The sequence below is a fragment of the Python bivittatus genome, unplaced genomic scaffold (assembly GCF_059951505.1).
Source record: "Python bivittatus isolate LINGU-HERP-01145 unplaced genomic scaffold, Pbiv_v1 ctg000480_np1212, whole genome shotgun sequence".
In the NCBI taxonomy this organism is placed as follows: domain Eukaryota; kingdom Metazoa; phylum Chordata; class Lepidosauria; order Squamata; family Pythonidae; genus Python; species Python bivittatus.
The window spans coordinates 69,409,197-69,422,642 of NW_028277075.1; the positions used below are offsets into that span (position 1 = coordinate 69,409,197).

Genomic DNA, 13,446 nt, shown 5'->3' on the forward strand with positions numbered 1-13,446 from the left:
CTAGCAAATCTATGATAAAGTGGTTATCACCAGTCTGAATAGAATTTGGTTCATATAACATATGGGAGAAGGCAAACCATATCTAGGTTTGAGTCAACAGGCTCCTGTCCTCAAAACTAATTTCACTTTATGAAGTAATGTCAAGATTCAACTTGCAATAGCATGTTCTTACCTGCCCAGTCAAGGTACTGATTGGTTTACTGCAGTGAACAGAATCCTTGTAATGCCCCAGAGGACTAAATGATTCACATAAGTTAGGAACTTGGAGGAATGTGTAGAACTAAAGTCTAACAACATGTATCCTAGCAACTAGCTCATAGCAACCAGCTCTGGAGAACCTGTCCACAAGAGATCCACATTTATAGAATCCAGTGCAGAAGCCAGTGGAATCAGTTTGGTGGTTTTTTTAACATGGCGGACAAATTATGGATTCTGATCAAGTATGGATTAGATCTTCAAATGCAGCCTTCAGAGTAATGGGAAGTGGGATGTGTTTTCTTATTAATGCTGTAATTGTGAGCTTCAATCCAGTGTCGGACTAGATTCACAGAAACAGTGACTTTTACAATTATTATGCTATTCTGATTAGTCAGACATGAAGCAACGCTGATTGCACAAAATGGATTTATGTAACAAGGCAATATGCATTCTACAAGTCTGCAGGTGTAACTGTGCAGCAAATTCCAAGTGCAGATTTTGGTATCATAATCATAGCTGTTGAGAATGTAAAACTACCTCCACGGCCCTTTACATTATTTAGCTTTAATAAAGAATCTGTGAAATCTGGATCAGATTCTTAAGCAAGTCCTAAGTAAGATAGAAACATACATAGCGTATTTCATCAAACCTATATCTAAATTTTTCATTTTCATCATCACTGAAGAAATAGCACCTATATGCCTATAATGACACCCTGTGGTAGTTCTAGGCAATGCCATAGGAATATTGTGGCATCAGAAGGATATAATGATTTTTTAAGCCTGTGTGTTTAAAGGGGGGAAATAGAATCTGTACGAAACAAGGCGTAACAAACTTTTTCTGGGTTGATCAGCAGTAAAACTTTATTTCAAGCGTTTGCAAAGGCTGGTGGACTCCTCAGCATCAAAGTAGGAAGCCACACCCACCTACAGATCTCAGCATAATTTATACATTTCTATCCCGTCGCTCAATCACTATATTGTTTTGTTATTGGTCAGGCTTACATTCTTGTCCAGTATTACATATGCAAGACATGTAATTTAATATTCATTAGTTTAGTGCTCATGCTCAGTTCTACTCTTCAGCTGAAGGCTTTGGTTAGTTGATAAAAACTTCATTTAGATACGTTTAGTGAGTTCTAATACAGCGTTCTATTCATCCCTTATCTCTAGCTAGCGTCAACCTACGTTAACTCACATAGAAGAAGAAGAGACTTCTTTATTTTAGAAGGAAGACCTTTCTGTTCCAGCTACCTCCTGCTTTTGTTGCAACCAATCTTAAATGTGCTCACACAGCAGAAAAAAAATTATTTCTTTGTCTGTTTAGGTTACATTATGCTCCTTCCCAGAAAGCCCCCCCCTTTTCTCTTTTAAAATTTTTTTCTATCTGACCTCTTTATGAAACAATCGAAGTTTCCTTGTTAATGTTGGTCAAGTAAAAGCTACCTTTTTGTCACTAATAACTATTACTTTTTAGCATTTCTCACAATCCACACTTTTTCTTTTATTTATAATTATTAGTGACACTTTGACACCCCTTAAATTCTTTCAGAGCGTATTGGATTTCTTTTAGGTTAAGGTTTTCTGTTTCCCTTTTTACTATTCTTACCATCATGACTATTTCCTTCTGGTGTTTCTCTTGGGACTATGGCTAATTGCATTCTTTCAACAGTGTATGTAATTATTTTCATAAGTAGTGGTATAAAACAGGGTATTAATATTATTCCCAGTATTCCCATTATGAGTACAGTTCCCCATTTACTCCAACCTCCCCCTACACCAACATTTGCACTCACAAAACCAGCACATCAGGAAGGGTGTGAAGTCTTGAGTTAGTAAGTTCCACAGTTGAAGTTCTTCTTTCAGGGAATAGTATTAATATCCACTCCTTTCTGTAATAATCCAGATGTAATCCAATCCACTATATCCACTGTTTAGTAATCCAGTTATGAGTAGTGGTAGTCCAAATATAATAGTTCAAATATAATCCAGTTATGAGTCCACTGGGTGTATTTTCAAGTTTGATTGTTTCCACAACTTGAGTTTGAGGGGTTTGTTGATAACTTCACAAATCCACTCTTTTGCTCCATCCACTGGTCCCTTGACTCTTGTATAGTGGTCCACCTTTTTCTTTTGTTCAGACTGCAGTCTCTGTGGTTAGGAGAACCTGATAAGGTCCTTCCCACTGCGGTTGGAGTTTTTCCTCTTTCCAACTTTTTATCAGGACCCAATCTCCAGGCTGGAACCGGTGAACTGCAAATTTGAATGGTGGAGTTTACGCCAACAGACCTTTTTTCTAAGAAAAGAAAGTGATCTGGACAGATCAAGCACATACTTTCTTATGACTTTATCTTTTAGTTCCATAGCATTTTCTTCCCAGTTTGTCCCCATATATGGAATACCAAACATCATTTCGTATGGTGATAATCCAATGTCCCTTCGGGGTTTTGTTCTAAGTCTCAGTAGGGCTAGAGGCAAGCACTTTGTCCATGGTAACTGCAATTCTAACATCAGTTTGCTCAGAGCCTCTTTTAGCATGCCATTAGCCCTCTCGACCCTCCCAGAAGAAGGCAGGTGCCAGGGTGTGTGGTGTTCCCACGGAATGTTCAAGGCTTGCATTACTCCCTGTAACACCTTTGCAGTAAAATGGCTCCCGGAATCGCTATCCACCTTTGAGACTATTCCATATCTAGGTATTATCTGTTCTAGAATAATTTTTATCACCATCCTTGCAGTAGCTGTTGTTGTAGGAAATGCTTCAATCCATCCAGTTAAATGATCTACAAAAACTAATAAATACTTCATTCGGCCACTAGGTGGCAACTCGGTATAATCTACTTGAATACATTGAAATGGTCTCAAGGTGGGGGATCACCCCCCTTGTGCTTTTTGTCGTAAGGCTTGTCGATTTACCTTCTTACAAGTCATGCATTTTTCAGTTACTTGCTTGGCTATTGTATAAATCCCTAAACACCCATACTTTTTCAGAAAAAGATCTACTAAAGCTTGAAGTCCCCAATGACTGCTGTCGTGTAAAGTGTTCAGTATTTCCCTGGTTAAGGTTTTATTCAACATCTGTCTCCTGTCTAGCAACATCCACTTCCCCAACTCATCCTCCTCCGCTCCTACCTTCTTCAATTCCTCTTTTTCTCTTTCCCCAAACACCGGTATCTGTTCCCCAATTTCTGGTAGGGTTGGGGCAAGATACATAATTTCTTTTCCCCCTTCAGCTCCTGCTTCTGTCGCCTCTACATCTGCCAAATTATTTCCCACTGCTTCAAAGCTCCCTCCTTTCTGGTGTCCAGCGACATGAACCACTGCTATCTCCGCTGGTAACATAAGAGCTTGCAAAACTTCTTTTACCAAGTTCTCATGCACCAATCCTTTTCCTTTGCTGGTCATTAACCCCCTCTCCACCCAGATCTTTCCAAACGTATGCACAACTCCGAATGCGTACTTGGAGTCGGCGTACACTGTCCCTATTTTCCCTTCCAGCAAGCAAAACGCCTGTTTTAGTGCATACAGTTCCCAAGTCTGGGCTGACCAATGTTTTGGTAAACTCCCTGCCTCCAACACCACTTTCTTCGTACCATCAATCACTGTGTATCCATTCTGTTTCCTTCCTTCTAAGACCCTGGAGGACCCGTCTATAAAAATATGTTCTCCTTCTAAGGCTGTTTCTAGTAAATCAGGACATATTTTAGTTTGCAAGTCTATTACATCCATACAGTAATGCTCAAGATCTCCTTGTTCTCCCCTTTCATTGGCTGTGCAGGGTTTAAATTGGGATCTGTTGTTAAAATTAAATCAGGCTTTTCCATTAAAATGGTCTCATACTTAAGAACCCTGGAATCCATGAGCCATCGTCCTGCTTTTTGGTGCAAGATAGCCCTCACTTGGTGTGGGGTGCTGACTATCAATGCTCCCCCAAAAGTTAGTTTCCTGCTTTCCTGCACCAGTATTGCAGTTGCTGCTACAGCTTGCACACAGACAGGCCAACCTCTGATTACAGGGTCCATTATTTTGGATAAAAAGGCTACAGGTTTTCTTTGCCCTGCCCACTTCTGAGTCAATACCCCTTGAGCAATGCCATTCTCAGTGTTTACATACAAGTGAAATGGCTTTTCCGGATTAGGTAAGTTCAACACTGGAGCTTGACTGAGAGTTCTTTTCAAAGTTTCAAAGTTTTCCAATTCGCTTTTCTGCCACTCTAAAATCCAAGGTTCCTCCTCTAACAGCTTAGAATACAGTTCCTTGGTCAGAACAGCATAATTGTCAATCCATAATCTACAATATCCTACCAAGCCCAGAAACCTCCTCAGCTCTTTCTTTGTCTTAGGTATGGGCTGAGTTGCGATTCCTTCAATTCTGCTGGGCGAGATTTTCCTTTTTCCCTCACTGATCAAGTGTCCCAAGTATTTAACTTCCCTTTCCACATACTGCAATTTTCCTTTAGATACTCTTAGTCCTTTTTCACCAAGAAAATCTAACAATTGGTTTGCAGCCTGCCTCACTTCATCTTGCTTTTTTCCTGATACTAATAAGTCATCCACATACTGGATTAAAGTAACTTGTTTAGGTAGAATTAATTCCTCTAGTACTTGTTCAAGCACTTGCCCAAATAAATTCGGTGATTCTGTAAATCCTTGTGGTAAAACAGTCCATTGATATTGTTGTTTCCTCCCTGTATGAGGATTTTCCCACTCAAAGGCAAAAAGGGGACGGGAATCCTCATGCAAGGGGCAAGCCCAAAATGCATCTTTTAGATCTACCACACTAAACCAGGTATGGTCAGGTGGGATTTTCCCCAATAATGTATACGGATTAGGAACCACTGGATGTCTAGCTAGTACCACCGAATTCAATAATCTCAGGTCCTGAATCATCCTGTAGGTTCCATCTGGTTTCCTAACAGGGAGAATGGGGGTGTTATAGGGGGACATAGAAGGCTCTAGGAGCCCATCTCTTAGGAGACCCTCTATAACTGGTTGCAACCCTCTTCTCCCTTCCAATGAAATGTTATATTGTTTTTGTCTAATTATTTTAGTAGGTTGTTTTAACTGTACACACAGAGGAGGTATCTGTAGCCCTCCCCTATTTCCCTCTTTAACCCATACTATTGGATTAATTTGCTTTTCATCTTCTTCTCTCAAAACATACATCCTTTCACTATTGTAATCATTCTCAAATTTAATACTTAAGTTCAACAGGTTCAAAGCATCTCTTCTCAATAGATTGATACCTGCTTCAGGGATAAAGAGCATTTCCTATTTTACTTTATTTTTCCCTTCAATGCCAATTTCTGTCTCTTTTAATTTATTGACCAGGAAGGCTTCGCCTTTAACTCCAGAAACCTTCATGGTTTGTCCACTTAATTGCAGACCTGGGGGCAAACAAACTATCAAGGTTCGTGCTGCCCCTATGTCTACTAAAAAGGTGATTTCTTCTTCTTTGGGTCCCACTAATAAATTTATCAAGGGCTCTTGGTGGGATCCCATTATCAAGTGCCCCTGACCCCCCTAATCTTCATATTTGGCCATGTTATATATTTGCCTTTCCTGAGTCTCATAGGGGCAATCTCTCTCAAAGTGGCCCCTCTGCCCACAACCATAGCACTGTTGGGGGTTTAGAGCCCTTCGCCCTCCCTGTTGTAAAGGGGGTGTTCTGTAATTACTAGCCCTTTTATTTGTTATTGGTGGTCCCTGTGGTTGGTTTACAGATCGGGGCCAGGCTTCTACTTTCTTCTTTACTGGTTCTTGTTTATTTATTTCCTTTACAGTAGTTATCATGACCCTTCCCTGTTGTTTTACTCTTTCATCCTCTCTTCTCACATACACCTTCTGGGCCTCCTTTAATAAATCATTAAGAGGTTTTTTTTCTGCCCAGTCATCTAACTTCTGAAGCTTCTTTTGTATATCAGGCCAGGCCTTGGTCACAAAATTTACTTTCAATAGTGCCTGGGCAGTAGTTTCCTCAGGGTCCATACCAGAATATTTCCTCATTGCATCTTTCAATCTTTGCAAGAAAGCCGAAGGGGCCTCATCCCCTTCCTGCCTTAGATCAAATGCTCTGGCCATATTTTGGGATTTTGGCACTGCCTCCTTAATTCCTTTTACTTTCATACTTCTCAAATCTTCCATAAAATTTCGGTGGAGGGGATTATTGTTGTCCCAATCTGGTTTATTAAGGAGAAATTTCTGGTCCCCTATTACATTATTCGGATGTTCTCTGTCCCATGCTCTAATGGCTGCTGTTCTGATCAGCTGCCTCTCTTCTCCGGAAAAGAGAGTAGCCAATATTGCCATCATTTCTTCCCAAACATAGGTATTTGGTCCTAGCATGGTGTCAAACTGTTCAGCTACCCCCACAGGATCTTCCAAGAGAGGTTTTAACTCTCTCTTGAATGCCCGGACCTCTGTACTTCTCAGGGGCTCCTGTATGTAACTAATAACAGGCTGTCCCTGAGCATTTAAGCCAGAAGTCATTTCCCTCAGGGGAAACATATCAGATTCTTCCTCTCTCTTTTTCTGCCGACGGGTTCTATCCGTCTCTATGTCTTGAAGATGAAAGGGCAGGTTTTTCAAATCTTGCTTACACTGTTCCAATTCTTTCTTTAATTTCTCATATTTAGTCTCCTCCTCTATATACTTGGGATTGTAGGGAGTAGGTAATAATTTCTTAGTTTCCTCTGCCTCTTCTTCTTCTAAGACCATTAATGATCTTTTAATTACCCCCTCTTTATTTTTACTAGAGGGAGGCCATTTATCAGGGGTCCAAATCAGGGCATAATCCAATTCATTGTCCACTGCCCTTCGTTCTTTAGATTTTACATAATCATATAGGGCATGGCACATAAAATAATGATTAGATCCTTCCCTTGGCCAAGCGGCCCTTTCATCTTCCCACCATACAAAACAACACAAATTAACCATATCCTCCTTGTTCAAATCCAATTCTTTTATCATATCTTTATAGGGACGACTGGTCCATCCACTAAGTAGTCTGCCTAGTGGACTGTTAGGATTGATTTTTAACCTAGGATTTTTCTGAATCTTTTTAATGCATTTCTCTTTGAGCTTCCTCCTCCCATAGTGATTGGTTTAGCAGCCTTTTTAGTCGCACTGCATCCGTGAGGCAGTGTTTTCGAGCCCTGTCTTCCCTCTCTCTATAATATCTAGACACAAGGACAAAACTGTCTTTCCCTGCCAGTCTCCCAGCACACGCTGGCCTTTTAAAGACTGACCTGGCAAGAGAGCTTCTGCAAATTACGTCTCCTAACCCACGTTAGCCTTTTTCTCACAAAAAAATTTAAAGATGTAAACCCTCGTATCTAGACTACAGAGACCATCAGCAATCCATCACTTCACTTCGTTCGCACCTGGCCGGTCCCCTCGCGGGAATCCGGAAACGGAAGTTTGAACACACATTCAGTTTGCACTATCTTTGGAACTCTATCAGTTCCTAAGTACGTCTCGTGCGCTTCACATAGGTCCCTAGACTCACACAAGGCCTACCCAACCACCAGACCACCCAGGCAGTACTTTGAACCCCCTTTGGCTCGTTTCTTACCTGGGTTCGTGCACGAAATTGCTCGGTCTTTTTCCTGGGCCACAGACTGACACCTCACCAGCCCAAGCTTGACCCAAAGGACGAACTGACGCCTCACGCAGGTCTCCCTCTTTATTTTACTGCTTCACCAACCTCTATTTTGCAGCCTCGGGTCCTCACAGGCACTGGGTCTGAGGCCAAACTCCACTAAAGGACTGCTAAAGTTTAGCAGGGCGCACCTTCCTCCACTAGAGTGCATCCCCAGGGCACCAGATGCCGATTGGTTATCCCGGACGAGCCCCCAATTGTACGAAACAAGGCGTAACTTTTTGCTGGGTTGATCAGCAGTAAAACTTTATTTCAAGCGTTTGCAAAGGCTGGTGGACTCCTCAGCATCAAAGTAGGAAGCCACACCCACCTACAGATCTCAGCATAATTTATACATTTCTATCCCGTCGCTCAATCACTATATTGTTTTGTTATTGGTCAGGCTTACATTCTTGTCCAGTATTACATATGCAAGACATGTAATTTAATATTCATTAGTTTAGTGCTCATGCTCAGTTCTACTCTTCAGCTGAAGGCTTTGGTTAGTTGATAAAAACTTCATTTAGATACGTTTAGTGAGTTCTAATACAGCGTTCTATTCATCCCTTATCTCTAGCTAGCGTCAACCTACGTTAACTCACATAGAAGAAGAAGAGACTTCTTTATTTTAGAAGGAAGACCTTTCTGTTCCAGCTACCTCCTGCTTTTGTTGCAACCAATCTTAAATGTGCTCACACAGCAGAAAAAAAATTATTTCTTTGTCTGTTTAGGTTACATTATGCTCCTTCCCAGAAAGCCCCCCCCTTTTCTCTTTTAAAATTTTTTTCTATCTGACCTCTTTATGAAACAATCGAAGTTTCCTTGTTAATATTGGTCAAGTAAAAGCTACCTTTTTGTCACTAATAACTATTACTTTTTAGCATTTCTCACAAATCAAACTGTTTTAAACTGCCATATTTGAAAATAACTGAACACTCAAACTGTTTTACATAAAGAATATGCAGAACAAAATAGTTGTTTTAAGTATTGTATATAATCGTAACTCCAAAGTTTTATTGGGTAAAACTACCCTTCATAATAAAATTAAATTCTAGCTGCCTGAAAGTGTTACAGTATTTATGGTTTATTTAGCCAGTATATGATCAACAGGAGAGAAATACAGACCTTAGGCTTATCTTGCCTACAAAATTACATCTGATAAGACTATAAGGATGGCACAAATGAAACTGAATTGTTTTTATTTCTTACGGTCACTTTCAAAACAGCATGTGGGCAGTTAATGTCACTAATAACAAATGGAAAGAGAAACAACAGGAAGATACTGTATTAATACAACATCTTTGAATCACGAACCTAAAACAGTTACAGAGAGTATTGGCTGATCAAGAAAAATACTTCTAACGAACTTTTAATATACTTCTTGGTTTTTAAGGCTTTCAAATACACATTTCAATTTGTAATCTGTGCATTTTCCATTAGAATCATAAAAATACTGAAGAGCTAAAGAAATTTATGTACAAAATGAACTTGTTATCTAAAAGCTAATGCAGATGTTTACCATCTGCCAAACTTGTTAAATTACAGTAACCAGACAAGCAATGAATATACATCTGTTAAATGCAACTAATCTCCTGTAGAACATACTTGTTCTGATTACATTTTATTCAGCAAGGTAAAATGTTAATAGCCACTGCTGTATACAAGTTCCTTTGGAGACCTCTATGGTATTTACAAGCTCCCTTGAAAATTTATTTCTGCCTATGAATTGTCAACCATCATCAAACAGTCAAGGATGACGGGAGTCGTAACGCAAAATTTCTGGTGATCACTGAGTCAGGGATAGCTTGATTACAATATGGACCACTTACTCCCAAGTTAAAAAAAAAATCTCCCATACCTAGGTTTTGAGAACACAGCAGAATCTGAATCCAAGAACAAAAAATGCCTGTGAAATTTCCATTACAAAAATCTGATGGTTGCCTGAGCTATTGCCAGAGAAACTAGAAGGACAGCAAAGCAGCAGCTGGGCCAAGTAGAAGGTGGCAAGAGCTGGCCAAGCAGAAAGAAAGTTGTTGCATACAAAGTAATACATGCACTGACATATCTGAACTAATACTATAATTTTGTTCACAGGGTATCTCATTACACATTATTACTTAGAAGTTGCTATTCTGTTAAAAATCTCGTAACTGGAAATAAATGGATAATAGACAAGCTAATATAAATGCCAACAAATTCATGGTTATCCTATTTGCATATCTCTGGGACAAAATCATCATACGTACAATATTAACACCTGCACAGAAAGCCTGGGGTTGGTCAAGGTTAGTATCTAATTAAATTAACAAACAGAAGTATTTCTTGATGAATCAGCTGACAGCTTTTGTTTGCATCATCCAGTAATTATATGTCAGGAAGGTTTCAGGATCTGGATGGGCAGAAATAGGCTGAAATTGAACTCAAGCAAGACTCAAATTATGTTCTATCTCCACTAGTTGGCTGTTCCACAGTGGAGTAGCCATGATGGAGAAGCATCTCCTCACTTCAAGCAAGACTCAAATTATGGGGTTTAGCCCAACCCTTTAGCCTTTGGGGAGGAGGTTAATGAGGCTTTTAACTGGTTAAGATTGTGCCTTAGAAATTACACACACGAACACACACCCATAGGCTCCAGTTAGATGTAAGTCGCCAAAATTTGCATGATTACAGCAGTCTAAAAATCAAATAAATAAAAGACATTTCTAAAGTGCAGTAAGTGATCTCACCACTATTTCCTAATGTGTGCATCAGTTCTTCTTTCAAGAAAAAAAAGCAGTTTTATTACAGAACAATACAATACAGAGAAAATGACTACTCATATGAGAATTTACTGAAGATTAAGCATGAATTATTTTAAGAGAAAAAATTGCAGCACAAATATGATCCTACATTTTAAAGGCTGCCCCAAGCTGGGCATTTATGAAAATGCACACAAGATCAGCGTGAGACTTCAGCAAGATATTCCAGATCTGGTTGTCGTAGTCTCTTCTCTCTGTGCTTGTTTTTGGTAAACTCTCTAAGCCTCTCTAGGATTTCATTCTCAAAGATTTCTGGAGCAGGCTTTGCTTCTTGAGAGAAAAAAAGAAGAGTGAAACTCAGCATTATCAGTTCACTATCTGAAATTTTTCCACAAATCCAATAATCTTTTCCAAACCAACTTCTGTTAAGTACCATATAACAGATTGCATCATCACTGTTAGTTTGCTAAATATAGAAAATGAAACATCAACTAATAATAACCATTTCTAAGACCAGGGAACATTACTTTCATCTTCTTGTAAAATATATTCAGGATATCATCTTTGCAAACCTTATAATAATCATGCAGTTCAATTCTTTATATGTCTTTGAGGAAGTAAGTCCCACTGAATTCAAAATTGGTTACTTAAGCACATGTAAAATTGGATACTGATTTAGTCATGCTAGGAATAAGCCTACTAAATTTAGTAGAGCAAGTTAACTGCGCTCCCCCTAAGTCTCATTTATTCAGTAGATGTACTCTAAGCATGAATAAGTATGGATCCATTCTTTTAGTTGCAATCCTAGACATCTGTACCTGGGAAAAGCCCTAAATGAACCCAGTGCAGCTTACAAAGAGGAACATCTGTGAATTCTCAGATCTTTCTATAATTCTGCAGATCACACTGTAGGTCATAAAAGAATTATGAAGATGGTTCTAATAGGCTCACAAACTATCTCCACAACTGTATTTTTAATAGATATGTACAGGATTGCATAGTTAGTCTCTCAGTTGTTAAGACAGCAAGTGATGTCCTTAACTGTTTTTACTGTATTTCTGCTCCAAGGTAAAACTGTATTTCAAATTCCCAGAAAGTTTCAAGGCCTATAGATATCTAAGACCTTTTAGTTCTGTCTACAAGATCCCTGAAATACAGAATAGAAATAGATGCTAAAATATTATCTATATTGCTTTGCTCAGTATCATGAGATTAGAAATATGCTGAGAGCTATAGTCTGCTGGCCCCAAAACACATTACCTGTTGCCCAGTAGTATATGTCCCAATCATTGCTGGGCTCATTTATCAGACGGTCATAAAGGTCCAGTTGTTGCTCATTCATTTGATTCAGGTTCTCTTTGGCAAATAAACTATTAAAAACAATTAAGAATACTGGAAAATACTAAAATAGTACAAGATGCTAAGCTCATATAAAGCAAGTAAACACTAAATGAAAAAATAATCAATTAAAAACACACCAGTACCTGAATTTTCCCATACCTTTATGATAATCCTCCCTCAACTGTTAGTAGATTCTAATTGGCTCTATTTATCCATTACCATTATAAGAGGCAGGGATCAGCCCTACCTCACCTGAATATACACAAGTGACATTGGGGGGAGATGGGCGGTTGAAAAATTTAATAAATAATAATAATTTAATCAGCAGAAACATCCATACTCACAACAAAAACAATTGTACTAAGGAAGCTTTTGTGCACAACAGCACACCCCTGGGGTGACTTTTAGGAGACAAAAGAACAAACTTTGTCATACAGCACATTTAATATCAAGATATTACTGTCCAGAATTACTTCCTAGTGAGATGGGCGGTGACCAAATTTGAAATATAATAAATAAATAAAAAGATCTTACAGGGACAAGATATGGCAATGGCTACTAGTTTAGACAGCTTGACTATACAAATTAGTCCTCCACAGGTACCTTAGGGAGCCCACACAGTCTACTTGATCAAAGAAAACTGGTAAGAGGAACTTTAGCCTGGTCAGCAGGTAATAAAGTAAGGGAAACCCCCTCAAGTTGAGATTGATTGCTAGCCTATGTCCATATGGCAGCAATATGTTTTTGCCATTGCTGCATTTCAGGATTATTTACTTCCTATTGTGGCTTACAGTTCTAAGATCTCCTGGTGGTCTTCCACCCAATATTAACCCCATCTGACCCTGCTATCATTTTTCAAGTTCTTCCAAGATCAGGTAAATGCTGCCCCATGCTCGGTTGAAGATCTCAGGGCAGAAACGGATGGAGACAGATGTCCCAGTGAAAGGACTGTATTACTAGCATTCAGCTTGCCCCAAAGGCGGCTGAGCTAAATAATAATAAAAATGGACCAGCAATTCTAAGTACGCTGGCTGGGAAGAAGAGAAGTAAAAGCGCCCACCTGAGCAGCAGGCAGTTCTCCAACATGCCTCTCTTGCGGCTTTCATACAAGAGCCTCGCGCGCTTGCTCGCCGGTGGCTCGTGAGGCCGAGCCTGCCAGGGAGGGAGCGGGATCTCCAGCAGGTCCTTCCCAGAATCAGACGGAGAATCCCCGCGGTAGCCGCGCTTTGGCGAGCGAAAGAGACAGCCGGGCAGGAGCAAGACACGCTGCGAGGAAAGGGAAAGAGAGGGGTACGACCCACCCCACGGTCAGCCGCCATTCAGAACGACGACAGTGCCCGGTCCTCCCGTTTCGCCTCCCTCACTCACTCGAACCATTAGAGCGGCCATCCTGCTTTGTCCCCCGAGCTACTCTATCATTCGCTCTCAACCATAGACGTGACACGAATCAGGATACACTTTCTTTCTTCAGCCAGCCATAGAGCTCAACGCGCATGCGCATCACTTCTATCCCATACTGGCTGCTCCGCGAACTG

The 13,446-nt window shown here is 40.0% G+C and overlaps 1 protein-coding gene across 1 annotated transcript; it reads right to left on the bottom strand.

Moving 5' to 3' along the window:
• Positions 1–9,014: 9,014 nt before the first annotated feature.
• SDHAF2 (succinate dehydrogenase complex assembly factor 2) lies at positions 9,015–13,444 on the bottom strand. Its single transcript, XM_007440375.4, has 4 exons — positions 13,280–13,444; positions 12,972–13,177; positions 11,831–11,940; positions 9,015–10,900 (listed from the first exon to the last, which is right to left on the bottom strand). The coding sequence occupies exons 1-4, from the start codon at positions 13,298–13,300 to the stop codon at positions 10,770–10,772; spliced, it is 468 nt and encodes a 155-aa protein (XP_007440437.1). The 5' UTR covers positions 13,301–13,444; the 3' UTR covers positions 9,015–10,769.
• Between the last annotated feature and the right edge of the window lie 2 nt (positions 13,445–13,446).

Excerpts from the sequence above, each read along its gene's own strand:
- SDHAF2 (XM_007440375.4), bottom strand. The coding sequence starts at position 13,300 with ATGGCCGCTCTAATGGTTCGA. Across the intron at positions 11,941-12,971 it reads GAGAACTGCCTGCTGCTCAG|TTTATTTGCCAAAGAGAACC; the intron begins GTGGGCGCTTTT and ends TGTTTTTAATAG. Across the intron at positions 10,901-11,830 it reads CATATACTACTGGGCAACAG|AAGCAAAGCCTGCTCCAGAA; the intron begins GTAATGTGTTTT and ends TTTTCTCTCAAG.